Source organism: Entelurus aequoreus, linkage group LG13 (assembly GCF_033978785.1).
Source record: "Entelurus aequoreus isolate RoL-2023_Sb linkage group LG13, RoL_Eaeq_v1.1, whole genome shotgun sequence".
Taxonomy (NCBI): domain Eukaryota; kingdom Metazoa; phylum Chordata; class Actinopteri; order Syngnathiformes; family Syngnathidae; genus Entelurus; species Entelurus aequoreus.
The window spans coordinates 9175715-9196156 of record NC_084743.1 but is presented as its reverse complement, the minus strand read 5'-3'; the positions used below and the strand labels follow the sequence as shown (position 1 = coordinate 9196156).

General features: G+C 33.8%; 2 protein-coding genes across 2 annotated transcripts in view; one reads left to right on the top strand and one right to left on the bottom strand.

The window, feature by feature from the left end:
* Positions 1-2262: 2262 nt before the first annotated feature.
* Positions 2263-12816, bottom strand: pdcl3 (phosducin-like 3). The gene is made up of 6 exons (XM_062067402.1): positions 12659-12816; positions 12358-12469; positions 8979-9069; positions 8680-8823; positions 4127-4335; positions 2263-2939 (listed from the first exon to the last, which is right to left on the bottom strand). The coding sequence occupies exons 1-6, from the start codon at positions 12662-12664 to the stop codon at positions 2788-2790; spliced, it is 714 nt and encodes a 237-aa protein (XP_061923386.1). The 5' UTR covers positions 12665-12816; the 3' UTR covers positions 2263-2787.
* A 2356-nt stretch (positions 12817-15172) lies between these two features.
* LOC133663150 (TBC1 domain family member 8) overlaps positions 15173-20442 on the top strand; it is a 43605-nt gene continuing 38335 nt past the window's right edge. Inside the window, exons 1-2 of the mRNA XM_062067401.1 lie at positions 15173-15300; positions 15384-15742. Coding sequence (XP_061923385.1) covers positions 15616-15742 — 127 coding nt within the window. The 5' untranslated portion in view covers positions 15173-15300; positions 15384-15615. The remainder of the gene's footprint in view (positions 15301-15383; positions 15743-20442) is intronic.

Here is a 20442-nt window from a genome sequence, read left to right as displayed (position 1 = left end):
TAACTTTTAAGTGCAGCTTTCAGCCAAGAATTTATTTACTCTTAAGTCAACTCTTAGCAGACTTCTTAGGAGTCATTCTAAGAAGCTTGATAAGTACGGCCCCTGGTGTCAAAAGTAAACATGAAACTAAACAACATTATGTTATGTCAAATTTGAGGGTTTGAACCAAATACATCATCTCAAAATCAATATTTTAATTTATAATAGTTAGACCGGTTTTAGCGAGCTTGTATAACAAGCATTGCTGGGTCGTTTGTGGCAATGTGTTATTTGAGATAGTGTTTTTGGGTGTAAAGGTTGATATGTAAAACATAGCAACTGATACGCTACCAAATCCTGGGAATCAATATCAGTACTCTATGGCAGTGGTCCCCAACCATTGGTATTGGGCCGCACAAGAAATTAAAAAAAATAAAATATATATATATATATATATATTTTAATGAAATCAACATAAAAAACACAATATATACATTATATACAATATAGATCAATACAGTCTGCAGGGATACAGTCTGTAAGCACACATGATTGTATTTTTAAATACACCCCCCCCCCCACCCCCCACCCCACCAGTCCGTGGGACAAATTTTCAAGCGCTGACCGGTCCGCAGCTACAAAAAGGTTGGGGACACTGCCCTATGGTAGCAATTTCCAGTACTTCATGGTAAAAAAAAACGTTGGTACTTTTGTGTGTTTTCATGTGGTAATAAATGTTGAATTAATAATAACATATATTATTGTTTAGACCAGGGGTCACCAACGTGGTGCCCGCGGCACCAGGTCGCCCGTAAGGACAGATGAGTAGCCCGCTGGCCTGTTCTAAAAATAGCTCAAAGAGCAGCACTTACCAGTGAGCTGCCTCTATTTTTTAAATGTTATTTATTTACTAGCAAGCTGGTCTCGCTTTGCCTGACACTTTTAATTCTAAGAGAGACAAAACTCACATAGAATTAGAAAATCCAAGAAAATATTTGAAAGACTTGGTCTTCACTTGTTTAAATAAATTCATTATTTTTTTTACTTTGCTTCTTATAACTTTCAGAAAGACAATTTTAAGAGAAAAAATACAACCTTAAAAATGATTTTAGGATTTTTAAACACATATACCTTTTTACCTTTTAAATTCCTTCCTCTTCTTTCCTGACAATTTAAATCAATGTTCAAGTATTTTTTTATTTTTATTGAAAAGAATAATAAATACATTTTAATTTAATTCTTCATTTTAGCTTCTGTTTTTTCGACAAAGAATATTTGTGAAATATTTCTTCAAACTTATCATGATTAAAATGCAAAAAAATTATTCTGGCAAATCTAGAAAATCTGTAGAATCAAATTTAAATCTTATTTCAAAGTCTTTTCAATTTCTTTTAAAAATTTTGTTCTGGAAAATCTAGAAGAAATAATGATTTGTCTTTGTTAGAAATATAGCTTGGTCCAATTTGTTATATATTCTAACAAAGTGCAGATTGGATTTTAACATATTTAAAATATGTCATCCAAATTCTAAAATTAATCTTAATCAGGAAAAATTACTAATGATGTTCCATAAATTCTTTTTTTTAATTTTTTCAAAAAGATTCAAATTAGCTAGTTTTTCTCTTCTTTTTTTCGGTTGAATTTTGAATTTTAAAGAGTCGAAATTGAAGATAAACTATGTTTCAAATTGAATTGTCATTTTTTTTCGTGTTTTCTCCTCTTTTAAACCATTCAATTAAGTGTAAATATCATTAATTATTAATAATAACGTAGAGTTAAAGGTAAATTGAGCAAATTGGCTATTTCTGGCAATTTATTGAAGTGTGTATCAAACTGGTAGCCCTTCGCATTAATCACTACCCAAGAAGTAGCTCTTGCTTTCAAAAAGGTTGCTGACCCCTGCTTAAACACTGAGCTGATAATGTTAACTGTGCTGTTTAGTTGTTATATCTTGTTTTCTTACACTTCAGAGTCTTATTTGCAAATATACATTCATTCTCAGTTTGTTGCTGTAGTCTGGAAGTGGTTTTGCCATCATGCTAAATGTCTGTTTTGTATTTTGTAGTCTTTCTTTTATACATATTGTACATATTAGACACCAGCTGTTTGTAAAGTTCATCTTAGTTTTGATAACCAAATATAACCATGCATAAACCAAAAATGCTTAGCTCTGATTAGGGGGGTACTTGGTATAAAAAAATGTTCACCTGGGGTACATGACTGAAAAAAAGGTTGAGAACCACTGCTCTATACTATAGTGTGCTAGACAGGTTTTTATTGGTCAAACACAAACCTCCTGGTGTAAAGTGGAGCTAATACATTTGACTACAAGCAGTGATCAATACTTACTTTCTTGAAAAGTTTCTTATGTCCATTTTGCATCCGTTCACGTTGTTGTTCTGCAGCGCTGTGTGCTTCAAAGCTGCACACCTGCAGGACCGCAAGCAAGGTCGCAGAGAAAATGCGGACTGAGTGATGTGGGCATTTTCTATATGAACAAGTGGAATGGATCGGGCTATGAAGTGAGGGGAAACATGTCAGGTTATATGATGATTTATTTAAACTCATATCCGGGCCACTTGTATTTGTAAAAAAAAAAAAAAAAAAAAAAATATATATATATATACTGTATATAACACCAAATTATTTAGGGGGCTTAAGAATATTTTTGGGGGGCTAGAGCCCCCAAAAATAGGCCTAACAACGCCAATGTTGGACACAAAGAAGAAGTTTAATGTACTTTGAATTGTTTCCTTGGCAGTCCTTTAAGGAGGTTTCCATGGCGACCAGTTCAGTAAGGCAGAAAAGTCAGTCCTCATCCTCAGACTCAGACTCACTGGTCCTGCGAGTGGGCAGCGAGGACCTGATGGACGACATCAGTTTGTCCTCAATTTGCTTCCGAGGGTTCTCCTCCAGCTCCGTCTTCACCGCGCCGCTCTCTGATATCCTCCACTCCAGTTCTGTGGGATGATAGACAGGAAGTGGTGGTCAGTGTGAATAGTTTTACAAACATACATATATATATATACATATACATGAAATATAACATGATTAGTTGTCTAATCAGGCATGGCGGCCTCTGCTGGCGACGTGAAGAATGCAACTCATCAATCAAGAATTGAAGTCTCTTGCATGAAAATTGATAGTCGGAGGTAAAAGTATGAAAATAAACAATGTTCTCTGATTAATGTGCATATTTAATAATACTCTTTGGTGTTTTCAGCTCATTAAAATTAAAAAATGACATAACAAAAACATTTTTGAAAAGATTACGGTTGGATAAAAATATTCATAGAAGGCCATTTCCACCACGAAAAAAAAAGTACAATAAAATAAAAAATAAGAAATGATTTGAGAAAGTTAAAAGGATTAAATAAAAAATCATGATGAGATTAAAAAAAGTCATAATTATGATATTTTAAAAATCTAATTTATGAGATAAAAAGTCTGAAATATATGATAATGTCATAATTATGAGATAAAGTTGAAATTATGAAAGGAAGTCAATTATGAGATTAAAAAACATCTAAATTATGAGATAAAAAGTCAAAATAATGAGATAAGAAAGTTAAAATTATGAGATAAAAAGTCTAAACTATATGATAAAGTCATAATTATTATATTTAAAAAAGAAATAAAATAAGAAATTATGATATATGAAAGTTAAAATGATTAAATAAAAAGTCATAATGATGACATTAAAAAAAAAAGTCATAATTATGAGATTTAAAAAATCAAAACAATGAGATAAGAAAGTTAAAATTATGAGATAAAAATGAAATCATGAAAGGAAGTCAGTTATGAGATTTTAAAAATGTAACTTATGACATAAAAAGTCAAAATAATGGGATAAGAAAGTTAAAATTATGAGATAAAAAAGTCTGAAATATATGATAGTCATACTTATTAGATTAAAAAGTCCTAAATACGAAATTAAAAAAACTGTTAATGTTCTCATAATTTTTCAACTTTTTATCAGATAATTATGACTTTATATAATTTAGACTTTTTTATGTGATAATTATGACTTTCTTATATAATTTAGACTTTTAATCAAATAATTGTGACCTTTCCAAATATTTGTCATGTGCTGGAAAAACATTTGAGAGAAAATGCGTGACAGTAATATTTGAACAGTAACACTAACCTTCCAAGGTGAGCTTCATGCCGCCAAAGACCAGCGGCCCGATGAACTGCGCCTTGATCTGGTTGTCCAGGTAGACGAAGACCGTGGGCAGGTTGCGGTCGGGGTAGTTGGCGATGCAGGTGGTGGAGATGGACTTGAGGAACTTGGTCTGAGGGAACTTGTGGGCCAGAGCGCTGAGGTGCTGGTTGATGAGCGAGCACAGGGGGATGCTAGTGGGACACAGAAACGGCTTTCAAGCTGATTTCAGAGTGGTTCTGAAACTGGTTCCAAAGTGGTTTGAAACCGGTTCCAAGGTGGTTTGAAACCGGTTCCAAAGTGGTTCGGAATCTGGTCTCAAAGTGGTGCGAAGACTGGTTTCAAAGTGGTTTACAAACTAGTTCGGAAACTGACTTCAAAGTGATACGAAGACTGGTTTCAAAGTGGTTTGCAAACTGGTTTCAAAGTGATTTGAAAACTAGTTTCAAAGTGGTTTACAAACTGTCTTAAAGTGGTTTCAAAATGGGTCTTAAAGTGGTTTTAGACTGGTCCTAAAGTGGTTTGAAATGGTTTTTGAACTGGTTTTAAACTTTTTAAACAGTTTTTAAAAAACATTTTAAACTGGTAATAAAGATGTTTTTTTAGAACTACTTTAAAACCATTTAAGTAGTTTTAAAATGGTTTTTAAAGTAGTTTAAAAGCATATTTTACCTGGATCTAAAAAAAAAATTCTAACTGTTTTAAACTGGATTTAAAAAGTGTTTTCAAAACCTGTTTTACAGTGGCTTCAAACTGGTTTTAAAAAGTGTTTTGAACTGGTTTTTAAAATGTTTTTAAAGTGGTTTTCAAAAGAAGCTTTAAATAGTTTTTAAAGTTTTTTACCAGGTTTCAAAGTGTTTTCAAAATGTTTTTAAAATAGTTTTAAAAAGTGGCTTTAGACTGTTTAAGTGGTTTAAGTGTTTTTGAACTGGTGTTAAAAAAAGGGTTTTAAACTCATTTTAAAAAGTGTTTTCAAAACCTGTTTTAAAATGGCTTTGAAAATGGTTTTAAAGTGGTTTGAACTGGTTTTCAAAATGTTTTTAAAGTGGTTTTAAAAAGCAGTTATTAAAACATTTTTTAACTGGTTTTATAATGTTTTTAGTGTTTTAAAATGCTCCCAACAGGTTTTAAAAAGTGTTTCCAAACTTGCTTTAAAGTGGCTTTTAACTGGTTTTAAAAGGCGTTTTTAAAGTGGTTTTCAAAAGAAGCTTTAAATAATTTTTAAAGTTTTTTACCAGGTTTCAAAGTGTTTTCAAAATGTTTTTAAAATAGTTTTAAAAAGTGGCTTTAGACTGTTTAAGTGGTTTTAAAGTGTTTTTGAACAGGTGTTAAAAAAGTGTTTTAAACTCATTTTAAAAAGTGTTTTCAAAACCTGTTTTAAAATGGCTTTGAAAATGGTTTTAAAGTGGTTTGAAACTGGTTTTAAAAATGATTTGAACTAGTTAAATTTGTTTAAGTGGGTTTAAAAACAGTTTTTAAATAGTTATTGAAGTTCGTTTTAACTGCTTTTATAATATTTTAGTGCTTTCAAACTAGTTTAAAAAAAATTATTCAAATGTTTAGTGTTTTAAAATGCTCCCAACAGGTTTTAAAAAGTGTTGCCAAACTTGCTTTAAAGTGGCTTTTAACTGGTTTTAAAGTGGTTTTCAAAAGAAGCTTTAAATAGTTTTTAAAGTTTTTTTTTACCAGGTTTCAAAGTGTTTTCAAAATAATTTTAAAAAGTGGCTTTAGACTGTTTAAGTGGTTTTAAAGTGTTTTTGAACTGGTGTTAAAAAAGTGTTTTAATCTCATTTTAAAAAGTGTTTTCAAAACCTGTTTTAAAATGGCTTTGAAAATGGTTTTAAAGTGGTTTGAAACTGGTTTTAAAAATGATTTGAACTAGTTAAATTTGTTTAAGTGGTTTTAAAAACAGTTTTTAAATAGTTAGTGAAGTTCGTTTTAACTGGTTTTATAATATTTTAGTGCTTTTAAACTATTTTTTTTTTTTTTTTTTAAACACATTTTTAGTGTTTTAAAATGCTCCCAACAGGTTTTAAAAAGTGTTGCCAAACTTGCTTTAAAGTGGCTTTTAACTGGTTTTAAAGTGGTTTTCAAAAGAAGCTTTAAATAGTTTTTAAAGGTTTTTTTTTTTTACCAGGTTTCAAAGTGTTTTCAAAATAATTTTAAAAAGTGGCTTTAGACTGTTTAAGTGGTTTTAAAGTGTTTTTGAACTGGTGTTAAAAAAGTGTTTTAAACTCATTTTAAAAAGTGTTTTCAAAACCTGTTTTAAAATGGCTTTGAAACTGGTTTTAAAGTGGTTTGAAACTGGTTTTAAAAAGTGTTTTGAACTGGTTTTTTAAATGTTTTTAAAGTGGTTTTAAAAAGCAGTTATTAAAACATTTTTTAACTGGTTTTATAATGTTTTTAGTGTTTTAAAATGCTCCCAACAGGTTTTAAAAAGTGTTTCCAAACTTGCTTTAAAGTGGCTTTTAACTGGTTTTAAAAGGCGTTTTTAAAGTGGTTTTCAAAAGAAGCTTTAAATAGTTTTTAAAGTTTTTTACCAGGTTTCAAAGTGTTTTCAAAATGTTTTTAAAATAGTTTTAAAAAGTGGCTTTAGACTGTTTAAGTAGTTTTAAAGTGTTTTTGAACTGGTGTTAAAAAAGTGTTTTAAACTCATTTTAAAAAGTGTTTTCAAAACCTGTTTTAAAATGGCTTTGAAAATGGTTTTAAAGTGGTTTGAAACTGGTTTTTAAAATGATTTGAACTAGTTAAATTTTTTCAAGTGGTTTTAAAAACAGTTTTTAAATAGTTAGCGAAGCTTGTTTTAACTGGTTTTATAATATTTTAGTGCTTTTAAACTAGTTTTTTTTTTTAAATTCAAATTTTTAGTGTTTTAAAATGCTCCCAACAGGTTTTAAAAAGTGTTGCCAAACTTGCTTTAAAGTGGCTTTTTACTGGTTTTAAAGTGGTTTTCAAAAGAAGCTTTAAATAGTTTTAAAAGTTTTTTTTACCAGGTTTAAAAGTGTTTTCAAAATAATTTTAAAAAGTGGCTTTAGACTGTTTAAGTGGTTTTAAAGTGTTTTTGAACTGGTGTTAAAAAAGTGTTTTAAACTCATTTTAAAAAGTGTTTTCAAAACCTGTTTTAAAATGGCTTTGAAAATGGTTTTAAAGTGGTTTGAAACTGGTTTTAAAAATGATTTCAACTAGTTCAATTTTTTTAAGTGGTTTTAAAAACAGTTTTTAAATAGTTAGCGAAGCTTGTTTTAACTGGTTTTATAATATTTTAGTGCTTTTAAACTAGTTTTTTTTAAAAATTCAAATTTTTAGTGTTTTAAAATGCTCCCAACAGGTTTTAAAAAGTGTTGCCAAACTTGCTTTAAAGTGGCTTTTTACTGGTTTTAAAGTGGTTTTCAAAAGAAGCTTTAAATAGTTTTTAAAGTTTTTTTTTTACCAGGTTTCAAAGTGTTTTCAAAATAATTCTAAAAAGTGGCTTTAGACTGTTTAAGTGGTTTTTAAGTGTTTTTGAACTGGTGTTAAAAAAGTGTTTTAAACTCATTTTAAAAAGTGTTTTCAAAACCTGTTTTAAAATGGCTTTGAAAATGGTTTTGAAGTGGTTTGAAACTGGTTTTAAAAATGATTTGAACTAGTTAAATTTTTTTAAGTGGTTTTAAAAACAGTTTTTAAATAGTTAGCGAAGCTTGTTTTAACTGGTTTTATAATATGTGAGTGCTTTTAAACTAGTTTTTTTTTTAAAAAATCAAATTTTTAGTGTTTTAAAATGCTCCCAACAGGTTTTAAAAAGTGTTGCCAAACTTGCTTTAAAGTGGCTTTTAACTGGTTTTTAAAAGAAGCTTTAAATAGTTTTTAAAGTTTTTTTACCAGGTTTCAAAGTGTTTTCAAAATAATTCTAAAAAGTGGCTTTAGACTGTTTAAGTGGTTTTAAAGTGTTTTTGAACTGGTGTTAAAAAAGTATTTTAAACTCATTTTAAAAAGTGTTTTCAAAACCTGTTTTAAAATGGCTTTGAAAATGGTTTTAAAGTGGTTTGAAACTGGTTTTAAAAATGATTTGAACCAGTTAAATTTTTTAAAGTGGTTTTAAAAACAGTTTTTAAATAGTTAGCGAAGCTTGTTTTAACTGGTTTTATAATATTGTATTGCTTTTAAACTAGTTTAAAAAAAAAAATAAAAAAAAATCAATTTTTTAAAAAAGAGTTTTTAAAGTTTTTATTTACTGGTTTTAAAGTGTCTTAAGTGGTTTTAAATGTTTTTAAAGTGTTTCAGTGGTTTTAAAAAGTGGATTTGGACTGTTTTAGAGCGGTTTTAAAGTATTTGTAGTCTTTTTTTTACAACGGTTTATAAAGCGGTTTAACATGTCTTGAAAGTGTTTTAAAAAGTGGCCTTAATGGTTTAAAAAAAAATTAAAAAAATTAAAAGTGTTTTTGAGGGCAGACTTGAACTTAACTTAAGTGCTTGTAGAAGCGTAGCACCAAGCAGGTGTCCTGGCATGTGTTTTTAAAGTGCTTTTAGAGGGTGACACCCCCCCACACCCCCCACCCTACCCTTGCTTGTAGAGGTGCAGCACCACCCAGATGCCTTCGCCAGCCTTGTTGACCTCGTTGATGTAGTCCTGACCCGAGATCTCCGTCACCTCCCCGAAGATGTTCTTGGCCTGACTGGCCTTCCACTCCGCCAGACGCTTCTGTCTGCGCACACACACACGCACGCACGCACACACACACACACACACACGCACACACACACACACACACACACACGCACACACACGCACGCACACACACAATCAGACACGTATGACGCAATACTTCCCAGCTCACCTTTGTGGACAGGAAAGACTCACCTGTACATCTCTATGGCCGCCTCGTCGTCCTCTTCAAAGTCATCCTGGTTGTCGTGCAGCTCCTCCAGCGTCATGTCCTCGTAACTTTGCACTGCTCACAACAAATATTCTTAGTCAAGTGTGTCCACTTTCATACATCAACAGGAAGGTCAACCAACCAACCAACCAACCACATTTCTCCACAGAATCTCCTCTCTGGTCAACAAAAGCATGTATTATGATGATAGTATATATCTGTATCATGAATCATTATGATGATAGTATATATCTGTATCATGAATCATTATGATGATAGTATATATCTGTATCATGAATCATTATGATGATAGTATATATCTGTATCATGAATCATTATGATGATAGTATATATCTGTATCATGAATCATTATGATGATAGTATATATCTGTATCATGAATCATTATGATGATAGTATATATCTGTATCATGAATCAATTTAAGTGGACCCCGCCTTAAACAAGTGTAAAAACTTATTGGGGTGTTACCATTTAGTGGTCAGTTGTACGGAATATGTACTTCACTGTGCAATCTACTAATACAAGTTTCAATCAATCAATCAATCAAAAAAGACCTGCACATCTGACACTAACTGCACCGCAAGGCAAAATAAGGACAACAGAAGGTGACAAAAGTCATATAAAAGATCAAAGAAAGGTAAAATAAGTCATTTAAAAAGTAAAATATGTAAATAAAACACAAAAGAAGGTAAATAAAAGGTAAATCAATGTAAATAAAAGGTAAAAGAAGGTAAATAAAAGGTTAAAAAAAGAATATAGAAGGTAAAAGAAGAAACATTTAAAGAAATAAGATATTAAAGGTAAATGAAGGAATACACAAGTTAAATAATAGTACATAAAAGGTTAAAATAAGGCAACAAAAGGTAAAAGAAGTAAATAAAATGTAAAACAAGTTAAACAGAAAGTAAACAAAGAATATACTTGGTAAAATAAGGTAAATAAAGAAATATAGAAGGTAAAAGAAGGTACATAGAAAATAAAAGGAGGTAAACAGAAGATAAACAAAGCAAATACGAGGTAAAGAAGGAATATAGAAGGTAAATAAAACAAGTTCAATAAGGTATCTAGAAGGTAAATAAAAATAAGTTAAATTAAAAGTTAAAAGAAAGTACATAAAATGTAAAACAATGAATATATAAAGTAAAAGAAGTAAATAAAAGGTCAAATAAAGTAAATGAAAGGTAAATAAAAAGTCAACATTAAATGGAAGGTAAATAAATGGTAAAAGAAGAAAAAAAGGTCAAACTCAGTAATATGAAGGTAAAATAAGCAAATGACAGTCAAACAAGGTAAAAAAAAAGATAAATAAGGTAAATGGAAGGTCAAAGAAGGTACATAAAAGGTAAAAACAAGATAATGAAGGTCATGGCAAGTAGAACGATATTTATATTGAACTATTTCCCCTCAAATGAATGGAACAAAGTAATAAATAGATGACTCCATGAATGGAACAAACTAATAAATAGATGACTCCATGAATGGAACAAAGTAATAAATAGATGACTCCATGAATGGAACAAAGTAATAAATATATGACTCCATGAATGGAACAAACTAATAAATATATGACTCCATGAATGGAACAAAGTAATAAATATATGACTCCATGAATGGAACAAAGTAATAAATAGATGATTCCATGAATGGAACAAACTAATAAATAGATGACTCCATGAATGGAACACATTAATATATATATGACTCCATGAATGGAACAAACTAATAAATAGATGACTCCATGAATGGAACAAAGTAATAAATAGATGACTCCATGAATGGAACAAAGTAATAAATATATGACTCCATGAATGGAACAAAGTAATAAATAGATGACTCCATGAATGGAACAAAGTAATAAATAGATGACTCCATGAATGGAACAAAGTAATAAATAGATGACTCCATGAATGGAACAAAGTAATAAATATATGACTCCATGAATGGAACAAAGTAATAAATAGATGACTCCATGAATGGAACAAAGTAATAAATAGATGACTCCATGAATGGAACAAAGTAATAAATATATGACTCCATGAATGGAACAAACTAATAAATAGATGACTCCATGAATGGAACAAAGTAATAAATAGATGACTCCATGAATGGAACAAAGTAATAAATATATGACTCCATGAATGGAACAAAGTAATAAATAGATGACTCCATGAATGGAACAAAGTAATAAATAGATGACTCCATGAATGGAACAAAGTAATAAATATATGTGAAGTGAAGTGAAGTGAATTACATTTATATAGCGCTTTTTCTCAAGTGACTCAAAGCGCTTTACATTGTGAAACCCAATATCTAAGTTACATTTAAACCAGTGTGGGTGGCACTAGGAGCAGGTGGGTAAAGTGTCTTGCCCAAGGACACAACGGCAGTGACTAGGATGGCAGAAGCGGGGATCGAACCTGCAACCCTCAAGTTGCTGGCACGGCCACTCTACCAACCGAGCTATACCGTCCCATATGACTCGAATGGAACAAAGTAATAAATAGATGACTCCATGAATGGAACAAAGTAATAAATAGATGACTCCATGAATGGAACAAACTAATATATATATGACTCCATGAATGGAACAAAGTAATGAATAGATGACTCCAAGAATGGAACAAAGTAATAAATAGATGACTCCATGAATGGAACAAAGTAATAAATAGATGACTCCATGAATGGAACAAACTAATATATATATGACTCCATGAATGGAACAAAGTAATGAATAGATGACTCCAAGAATGGAACAAAGTAATAAATAGATGACTCCATGAATGGAACAAAGTAACACATAGATGAGTGGATGACTAAAATATAGGCCAGCTGCAGACTTAAAAGAGAAGAAAATGTAGACCCCCAACATGGCCAAAAAAGAAAAGAAAATACTCTTAAAAGCTCACAATATTATCAACATTGAAGGCAAATAATCTATCAATCGCTTCCTGAGCTCAAAGTGTCATTAAAATAAATGATTAGTTTTGATCACATAAGCAAAAGCAGGTGAAGAAAATATAAGCAGAATGAACAAAATGTCACATTGAAATAGACTGCGAGTGATGTCGCCCCCTGCTGCATCTGCACTGTATTACATCATGTCGCCCCCTGCTGCATCTGCACTGTATTACATCATGTCGCCCCCTGCTGCATCTGCACTGTATTACATCCTGTCGCCCCCTGCTACATCTGCACTGTATTACATCATGTCGCCCCCTGCTGCATCTGCACTGTATTACATCATTTCCCCTCCCAATCATTACGTCTTTAGTGGCCTGGAAGCGCAACAATTCCTCCACATTTGAGGTCAAAAGAGGAATAAATAGAGAAGAATGTTTCGTACCGACAGACTGATGTTGTTGTTCTTCCTCGTCGTCTTGTGGGCTTTCCTCTTTAGGCGGAAGAATGCCTTTCTTCCTCAGGATGTCATTCCACTCCGTGTCCTCGTTTGGGTCCTGGACACAAAACTACGACTTTTAACTCGGGAACACTTTCACTTTCATTCTTATGCTGTAAGTAGGTGAGAAACACATGCAGATGAAGCTACAAGCTAAGCTAACTTGACGAAAACATCAACAGCTCGTTCGCTCTTTTGTTTGCTTTCCAAGCGAATAAAAAGTCAAAGTGATCTTTAGGGAACAAACCTGCATTTTGTCCCACAGAAGAATAACTTAGTGTCCCACAGAAGAAGAAGTTAGTGTCCAACAGAAGAAGTTAGTGTCCGACAGGAAGCACACTTCTCCTCTCACAGAAACAGGAAGCAGAAGGAGCGCGCACACGTACAGAGTCCGGCCAGAAACAACGCTCGTCCCAAACATGTTCTAATTACAAAAAGTGGCTCACATGAATGTATTTTGAAGACATAAAATGCATAAATATTTTCTGTAACATATAAATTGATGTTTTTACCTCAACGTAATATTTTTTTAAAGTGATTTAAAGTGGCGATGGAAATGAACCCCAGAGGACAATAATAAAAGTGACACAAACTTCCGCTTAAGGCTCAATATGTCCATATAAGGAATGGCAGCGCAAAATTCCATTTGTGGCTGCTGAGCGCTGCGGTCAACAGGTGCTGCAATCTCACACACACACACACACACACACACACACACACACACACACACACACACACACACACACACACACACACACACACACACACACACACACGCACACGCACACGCACACGCACACAGACACACACTTGCACACGCACACACACACACGCACACACACACAGACACACACTTGCACGCACGCACGCGCACACCATCCTAAATATGTCATTACGTCATTAACAACTGTGACAAGAGTGGAGTTGGGCTTCGCTCGCAAAGAAAGAAAAACTTTACAACAGAAAAGCTTTCCCAAAAGCAGTAGTTTAGCAAGGCAAACATGACAAGGTGTGAACACTGTTGTGTTTGTCTCTGTAAATGATTCATAAACTAATAGTTAGTGCGAGCACCTGAACATGTGATGATGCCCTCTGAACAGCCAATCAGAGGCCTCTTTAAAACCACTTTTTAAAACATTTTTAAAACACTTTTTAAAACCAGTTTAAAATATTTTTTTAAAACAGTTTATACACTTTTTAAAACTGTTTTGCAAACCCTTTAAAACACTTTTCAAAACCACTTTAAAACACTTTTAATAAAAACAGTTTGAAACCACTCTTTTAAAACAAGCTTGATACCAACTTAAAACGCATTTTAAATTAAAATATAATTTTTAAAACAAGTTTAAAACCACTTCAAACCAGTTTAAAACCACTTATCAAAACCAGCTTATAAACATTCTAAACCAATTTAAAATTACCTTTAAAACCACTTTAAAACCATTTTAAAACTACTTATCAAAACCATATTATAAACATTCCAAAACCAATTTAAAATTACCTTTAAAACCACATTAAAACCAGTTTAAAACACATTTTTCAAACCAATTTAAAACCACTCTATACCCACTTAAAACCATGTTTTAATCAGTTTAAAATAATTTAATAAACACTTTAAAACCAGTTTATAAACACTCTAAAACAGTTTAAAGCTATTTTTGAAACCACGTTAAAACACTTTTAAATCCAGTTTAAAACACATTTTTCAAACCAGTTTAAAACCACTCTATACCCACTTAAAACCATGTTTTAATCAGTTTAAAACCGTTTAATAAACACTTGAAAACCAGTTTATAAACACTCTAAAACAGTTTAAAGCTATTTTTGAAACCACTTTAAAACACTTTTAAATCCAGTTTAAAACACATTTTTTAAAACCAGTTTAAAACCACTCTATACCCACTTAAAACCGTGTTTTAATCAGTTTAAAACCGTTTAATAAACACTTTAAAACCAGTTTATAAACACTCTAAAACAGTTTAAAGCTATTTTTGAAACCACTTTAAAACACTTTTAAATCCAGTTTAAAACACATTTTTCAAACCAGTTTAAAACCACTCTATACCCACTTAAAACCGTGTTTTAATCAGTTTAAAACCGTTTAATAAACACTTGAAAATCAGTTTATAAACACTCTAAAACAGTTTAAAACTATTTTCAAAACCACTATAAAACCAGTTTGAAATCACTTTTAAAACTCTTAAAACCAGTTTAAAAACACTTTGGAATAAAACCTCTAAAACAAATTTCAAAACCCCTTTATAACCAGTTTAAAAAAACTCTTTAACATTTTAAAACCAGTTTAAAACCTTAAAACACATTAAAACCAGTTAGAAACACTTTTAAACCACAGATGATAAACACTTGAAGAACACTGAAACCACAGTAAACATTTCACAGTTTTGAAAAGAAAACACGACAAGGCGTGAACAACAACAACAACAACTGTTGCCTTCTTTACTGTTAATGATTCATAAATGAAAAGTTAGTGCAGCACCTGAACATGTGATGCCCTCTGAACAGCCAATCAGAGGCCTCTTTAAAAACACTTTAAAACACTTTAAAACCACTTTTTAAAACATTTTTAAAACCAGTTTAAAAACATGAGAAGGCGTGAACAACACGAACAAGAACAATAACAACAACAACACCAACAACAACAACAAGTGTACAGTTGGCTTTAATGATTCCTAAACTAATAGTCAGCGCGGGCACCTGATCACGTGATGTCCTCTGAACAGCCAATCACAGAATAGCTAGTGGCTCTTTCCGGAAGGGACAGTGGGCTGAATGCGGAAGCGAAGAAAGTTGAAAGACGATCGCTCACTCTCGTCGTTGTCCGCTCCTACAACGCCACAAAGTGTAATTATCCCCCGAGGAAATGAATTGGTAATGCGGGAAAACATATCCGATAGATATGAGTATGCAGAAAGTATTTGTGGTGAAAAGTTGACTGTAAATTGTCATGACAGGGCGAGCTGATAGATAGAGTGAGACAGAGTGAGACGTCCTCCTGAGGCAACAATCTAAGTGCACAATCTTGTGTGCTGTTGCGAGAGCAGGACGTGAAGGTTCGAACCCCGCAGCAGCATGGAGACCATGGGAGTGGCACCGCCCGTCCACTCGCCACTTTAACGCGGAACAACCAGACCCGGGCTGGCTTTGGGCCGGCGGCGGCCTCCCGTCCCGTCCCCCGGCGAGAGAATGTGGCTGAACCCGGAGGAAGTGTTGGTGAAAAATGCGCTGAAGCTGTGGATCACCGAGAGGAGCAACGCCTTCTTCCTGCTGCAGAGGAGGCGAGGCCGCGGGGAGCACACCGGCAAGATCAGCGGTCAGTAACCCGCGACACGGTGCACACACCTGAGGGGGGTGGGGGTGCTCCCACATCACATCACAGGTGTGCGCTCGTGGAGGTCAACACAATGGGCCGACATCCGGGCAACTGAGCTACATACGGCTTCTTCGAGCCATAGCAACCAGACTGGCGTTGAAAACAAACCGTTGCCATTACTCTTTAACCTGTCGACCTACGCTGGTTAAACCCGTCATTCTGCCTCCAAAATGCCGAAAAACTGTGTTGTTTTTGGTTGTGCTAACCACAACTGGAAACAGGGAAAACAAAGGTTGTATTTTGTTCTGCCAAAGCGTGATAAAAGCCCACAGAGACGAGACAAATGGCTCGCAGCTTTACACCGGGAAAACCAGGACGGTTCTCACTGGAGTCCCCCAAAGTCCCGGGTCGTGTGTTCGGATCACTTCGTTTCTGGTAAATATAAGGAACAAAAATCCACCTTCTTAACCACAATTTGGCTATACCGTCCGTGCTAATGTTGTGCTTGTTGAATTTGTACCTTATAACGTTCGACAGCTGAAGTTGTTGTACAAAAATAACATGCGGTATATACTATATAGTCTATAGCCTAGCTAGCTATTTTCGAAAAGCGGACAACGAGAGGATACCAAAGGCAGCGTTAAGATGGACACCACCGGGAAAACGTAAGCCAGGGCGACCAAAGAACACCTGGCGAAGAACAGTTGTACTTAAACAATACATGTAGCCCTCAAATCTCTCAATATTTTATACACTAACACTTGATCTTGTTGTTGATAACTTCCGCGTCTCTTTCTTAGTAGCGCGCAGGCTAAGCTAACTAGCAAGCCTAGCTAAGCCTGAGAAGCTTTAAAGTTCACTGAGACGAGTCTGACGCAAATAATACATTTTAGTTTTTTCACACGATATGCGAATAAGTAAAAATGCGTAAATGAAGGATTTAACGCCGACTTCCAAGCCACAACGCTCGTTAAATGCTTTTTCTGTCAATGCTGTGTTCGCTGTGAGCTGTTTTGTTTTCAACCAATTCCCAGTTGCTAGGGGATTGGTAGGCGGAAGTGACGTAGGTCCGCCCTCACCCATAAAATAACTTCATTTCAAGACTTGATCCATTTAGACTTGAGGGAAAATGAGTCAAAAGTTGGACTTTGTTGACTCACTGAGACAATAATGAACAATGTGAGTTGCACTAACTCTCCTGGTTCAACTTGAACTAACTCAGGTGTCAACACAGAGAACAATACTAAATAATAATAATAACACCACTTGGTCACCCAGTGTTGACTCTTAAAGGCACAGTACACCACTCCGTTTACACTGGACACCAAATGTCATTTGTTTGCCTTCAAGTGATTCGACAGTCTTTTAGGTACTTTTAAGTCACTAATCCTGGGGCCGTACTTATCAAGCTTCTTAGAATTACTCCTAAGAAGTCTGCTAAGAGTTGACTTAAGAGTAAATAAATTATTCGCTGAAAGCTGCACTTAAAAGTTAGTTATCAAGCGTCTTACTCACACTTTCAGCGCAGTGTAGGACTGAATCTTAAGTGTCACACTCAGAGCTGAATTACGACATTACTATGTGCCGTAAACGCAATTTTAAGTGACGTCATTTCTGTGTCCATAGAAATGACCAATCACGGAAGGGAATACGTTGTCTAAGAATAAAGAAATATCTTGGAAATATTTAAGTGGACAATGGGAGTGTATATTTTGACAATAAACTACAAAATAATACAAAACAAACTAGTCCCCGCCGGCACTCACGCTACCGCTCCCTCTCTTCTATCGCCCACACACTCACTGACGTCACTCACCTCACGGCCACACACATACGCTACTGTCATAACATTTTCTTTCCAATTCATTAATTAGGCAACTAATTTGAAACTGGTGTGGGTGGCTCTATATATACTAGCCCACTGCAGACACATGCAGAAATCAACAAGGAATCGAAAAGTATTAAATCTGTGACAAAAATAATATCCGCTCTGTCTAAACGATACCGTTTGATCAGCTGCTCGTCATCAAAAAAAAAAAAAACATTGTTCCGTTCCCTGAATGTTGGCGCACGTCTCTCTCGCCTCAGTGCCATCCCCTGCTGGCAACTCCTAACCACTTAAGACACCTCTGAAGGTCTCTTAAATATCGTGGAGAGTAGGAGTGATTCTTAGACTTAAGAACGTTGATAAAAAGCTTTTATTCTTAAGTTTGAGAGTAGGACTAAATTTCGCAAATTCTCAGGACTTAAGTGTAAAATGGCACTCTAAGAAGCTTGATAAGTACGGCCCCTGGTCTCCATGGCGACAAATAAAGTGCGTTTCTTACAAGTGGAGGAAAAGGAATAGCTAAACATGCTTCACTGCACACCATAGCTCACCAGCATCACATTGTATCACTGTAATGATACTAGGGATGTGCGTATAGATCCTGTGGTATCGATATATCGATACTCACACGCTACTCATTTGGCATCACTTTTCTGAAAAAAGTATCGATATAAACCAAAAAACGGCGTGTGGGGGGTGCAAGCACCACTTTCAGATGTTTTTGATGACTTACTTAAGTTACTATGTGCTGGGACAGCCCTGTACCTGGCAGAGTATAGAGCTGGCCCAGTCACGTGACAGGAGACAGCCAATGAGCGTGGTCAACGTGCAACACACACACAGCCAGCCGACAGCGATGCAGACATGCAGGCATATCCAGTGTTGTCCAATTGTTGACTTAAAACAGGCTTTTTTTTTTTTTTTTTTTAGTAATGTTTACTGAATTTTTTTTTTTAAATTATTATCCTAAATTCAAATAATTTCCACACAGGGGAATTGACTGTTAGTTGAAAATTGCTTGAGTATTTAAAACAAGATACGAAAGAGACACAATTTGGAGATTCTTCATCTTTGCATTACAGTTTTATTTTTTTCCAAGAAAATCTTGAAATATATGATTGAATGTGATTTTGGTTTTAATCTGTAACATGATTTCTTACATTTCGAAAACATTAGCCTATTTCATATTTCATTAATTGCTAATTATATCACAAACTTTAAAAAATAACTGGAGCTTCTTGCAATTCGGATTTGACTGCTAATTGGAAAGCCCTAATATTGAATTATTATTATATATAATATATAGTTATTATATATAATATTTAATTTATTTTTCATATTTATGTTATTTATTTTAATTTTACTTTTATTATATATTGACCATAATAAATGTGGTATAAATGGTCTGTATTTGTCTTGTGATTTGTCTTAAATAATAACAATAGTAATAATATTTTTGACTGACAAAAAATTGCCAATAAGAAATTATTGGTATTGGTATCGGTATCGATGAAAATGCAAGAAAAAGTATCGGTATCGTATGGAATCCTAAAAGTGTGGTATCGCCCATCCCTAAATGATACCAAGTATCCACCTGACATCCACTGTAATGATACCAAGTATCCACCTGACATCCACTGTAATGATACCAAGTATCCACCTGACATCCACTGTAATGATACTAAGTATCATTACAGTGGATGTCAGGTGCACCCACATCATATTCAACCCTGTGGGTTAGGAATGGGATGGCACTTCAACTTCATGTGTGAGTCAAGGCAGGTGGCCAAATACTTTTGGCAATATAGTGTATGTGTCCATATATATGTGTATACATATATATGTATATATGTATGTATATATATATATATATATATATATATATATATATATATATATATATATATATATATATATATATATATATATATATATATATATATATATTAGGGCTGCAACAACTAATCGATTAAAATCGATTACCAAAATAGTTGGCGATTAATTTAGTCATCGATTCGTTGGAACTATGCTATGCGCATGCGCGGAGGCTATTTTTTTTAAATTTTTTTATTATTTTTTGTTTGTTTGTTTTGTTTTATAAACCTTTATTTATAAACTGCAACATTTACAAACAGCTGAGAAACAATAATCAAAATAAGTACAAAAACAGTACAAAACAGCGCCAGGGCGGCGGTGAGGCTACGTCTCATGAGGTGGAGGTAAGCTAGCCAACGATGTGTCATGTGCAGCTCACGTGACGACGGCGTCTCCTTTGCTGGAAAAATTCTAAAAATGGCGCAGGAAAACACTAGCGATAGTTTAGCGGAGAAACATCTTGAGGTTATTGCTTCAATGGAGAAAAGTGTACGACCTAAGTGGTCAAAAGTGTGGGAACACTTCACTTTAAAGACTTCAAAGAAGAGCGTTTCCTGCAAAATGTCACGGAAGTACAACATTGCTTCAGAAGCACCTGAAGAAGAAACATGTTGCAGCCATGGATGAAGGGAGGAACTCACAGTACGTAACTTTTGAAGTCCATAGTGGCAACAAGCATTCATGAGTTCAGCTTTTTTGTGAGTAACTTTAAAGTTATGCCTTTGTTGCAACGCGGGGCTGATAATGTGTCTCCGGCACATTTGACTCCGTTTTGAGAGAGAAAACGCACAGTTACCAATTTGGAAATAAACGTAACGGACAGAAATATCTCAGGTTGGTTTCATAATGGATCGATGTAGCCGGGCCGATAAAGCTATATAAATATATTTAGATTTGAGTGACGCTTTAGTATATCTAAACGTTATGAAGGTGCTGGAATATTTCATGCTATTATTCAGAGGCAGCCTAAAATGAATCCTTTATTATTCACAACAGA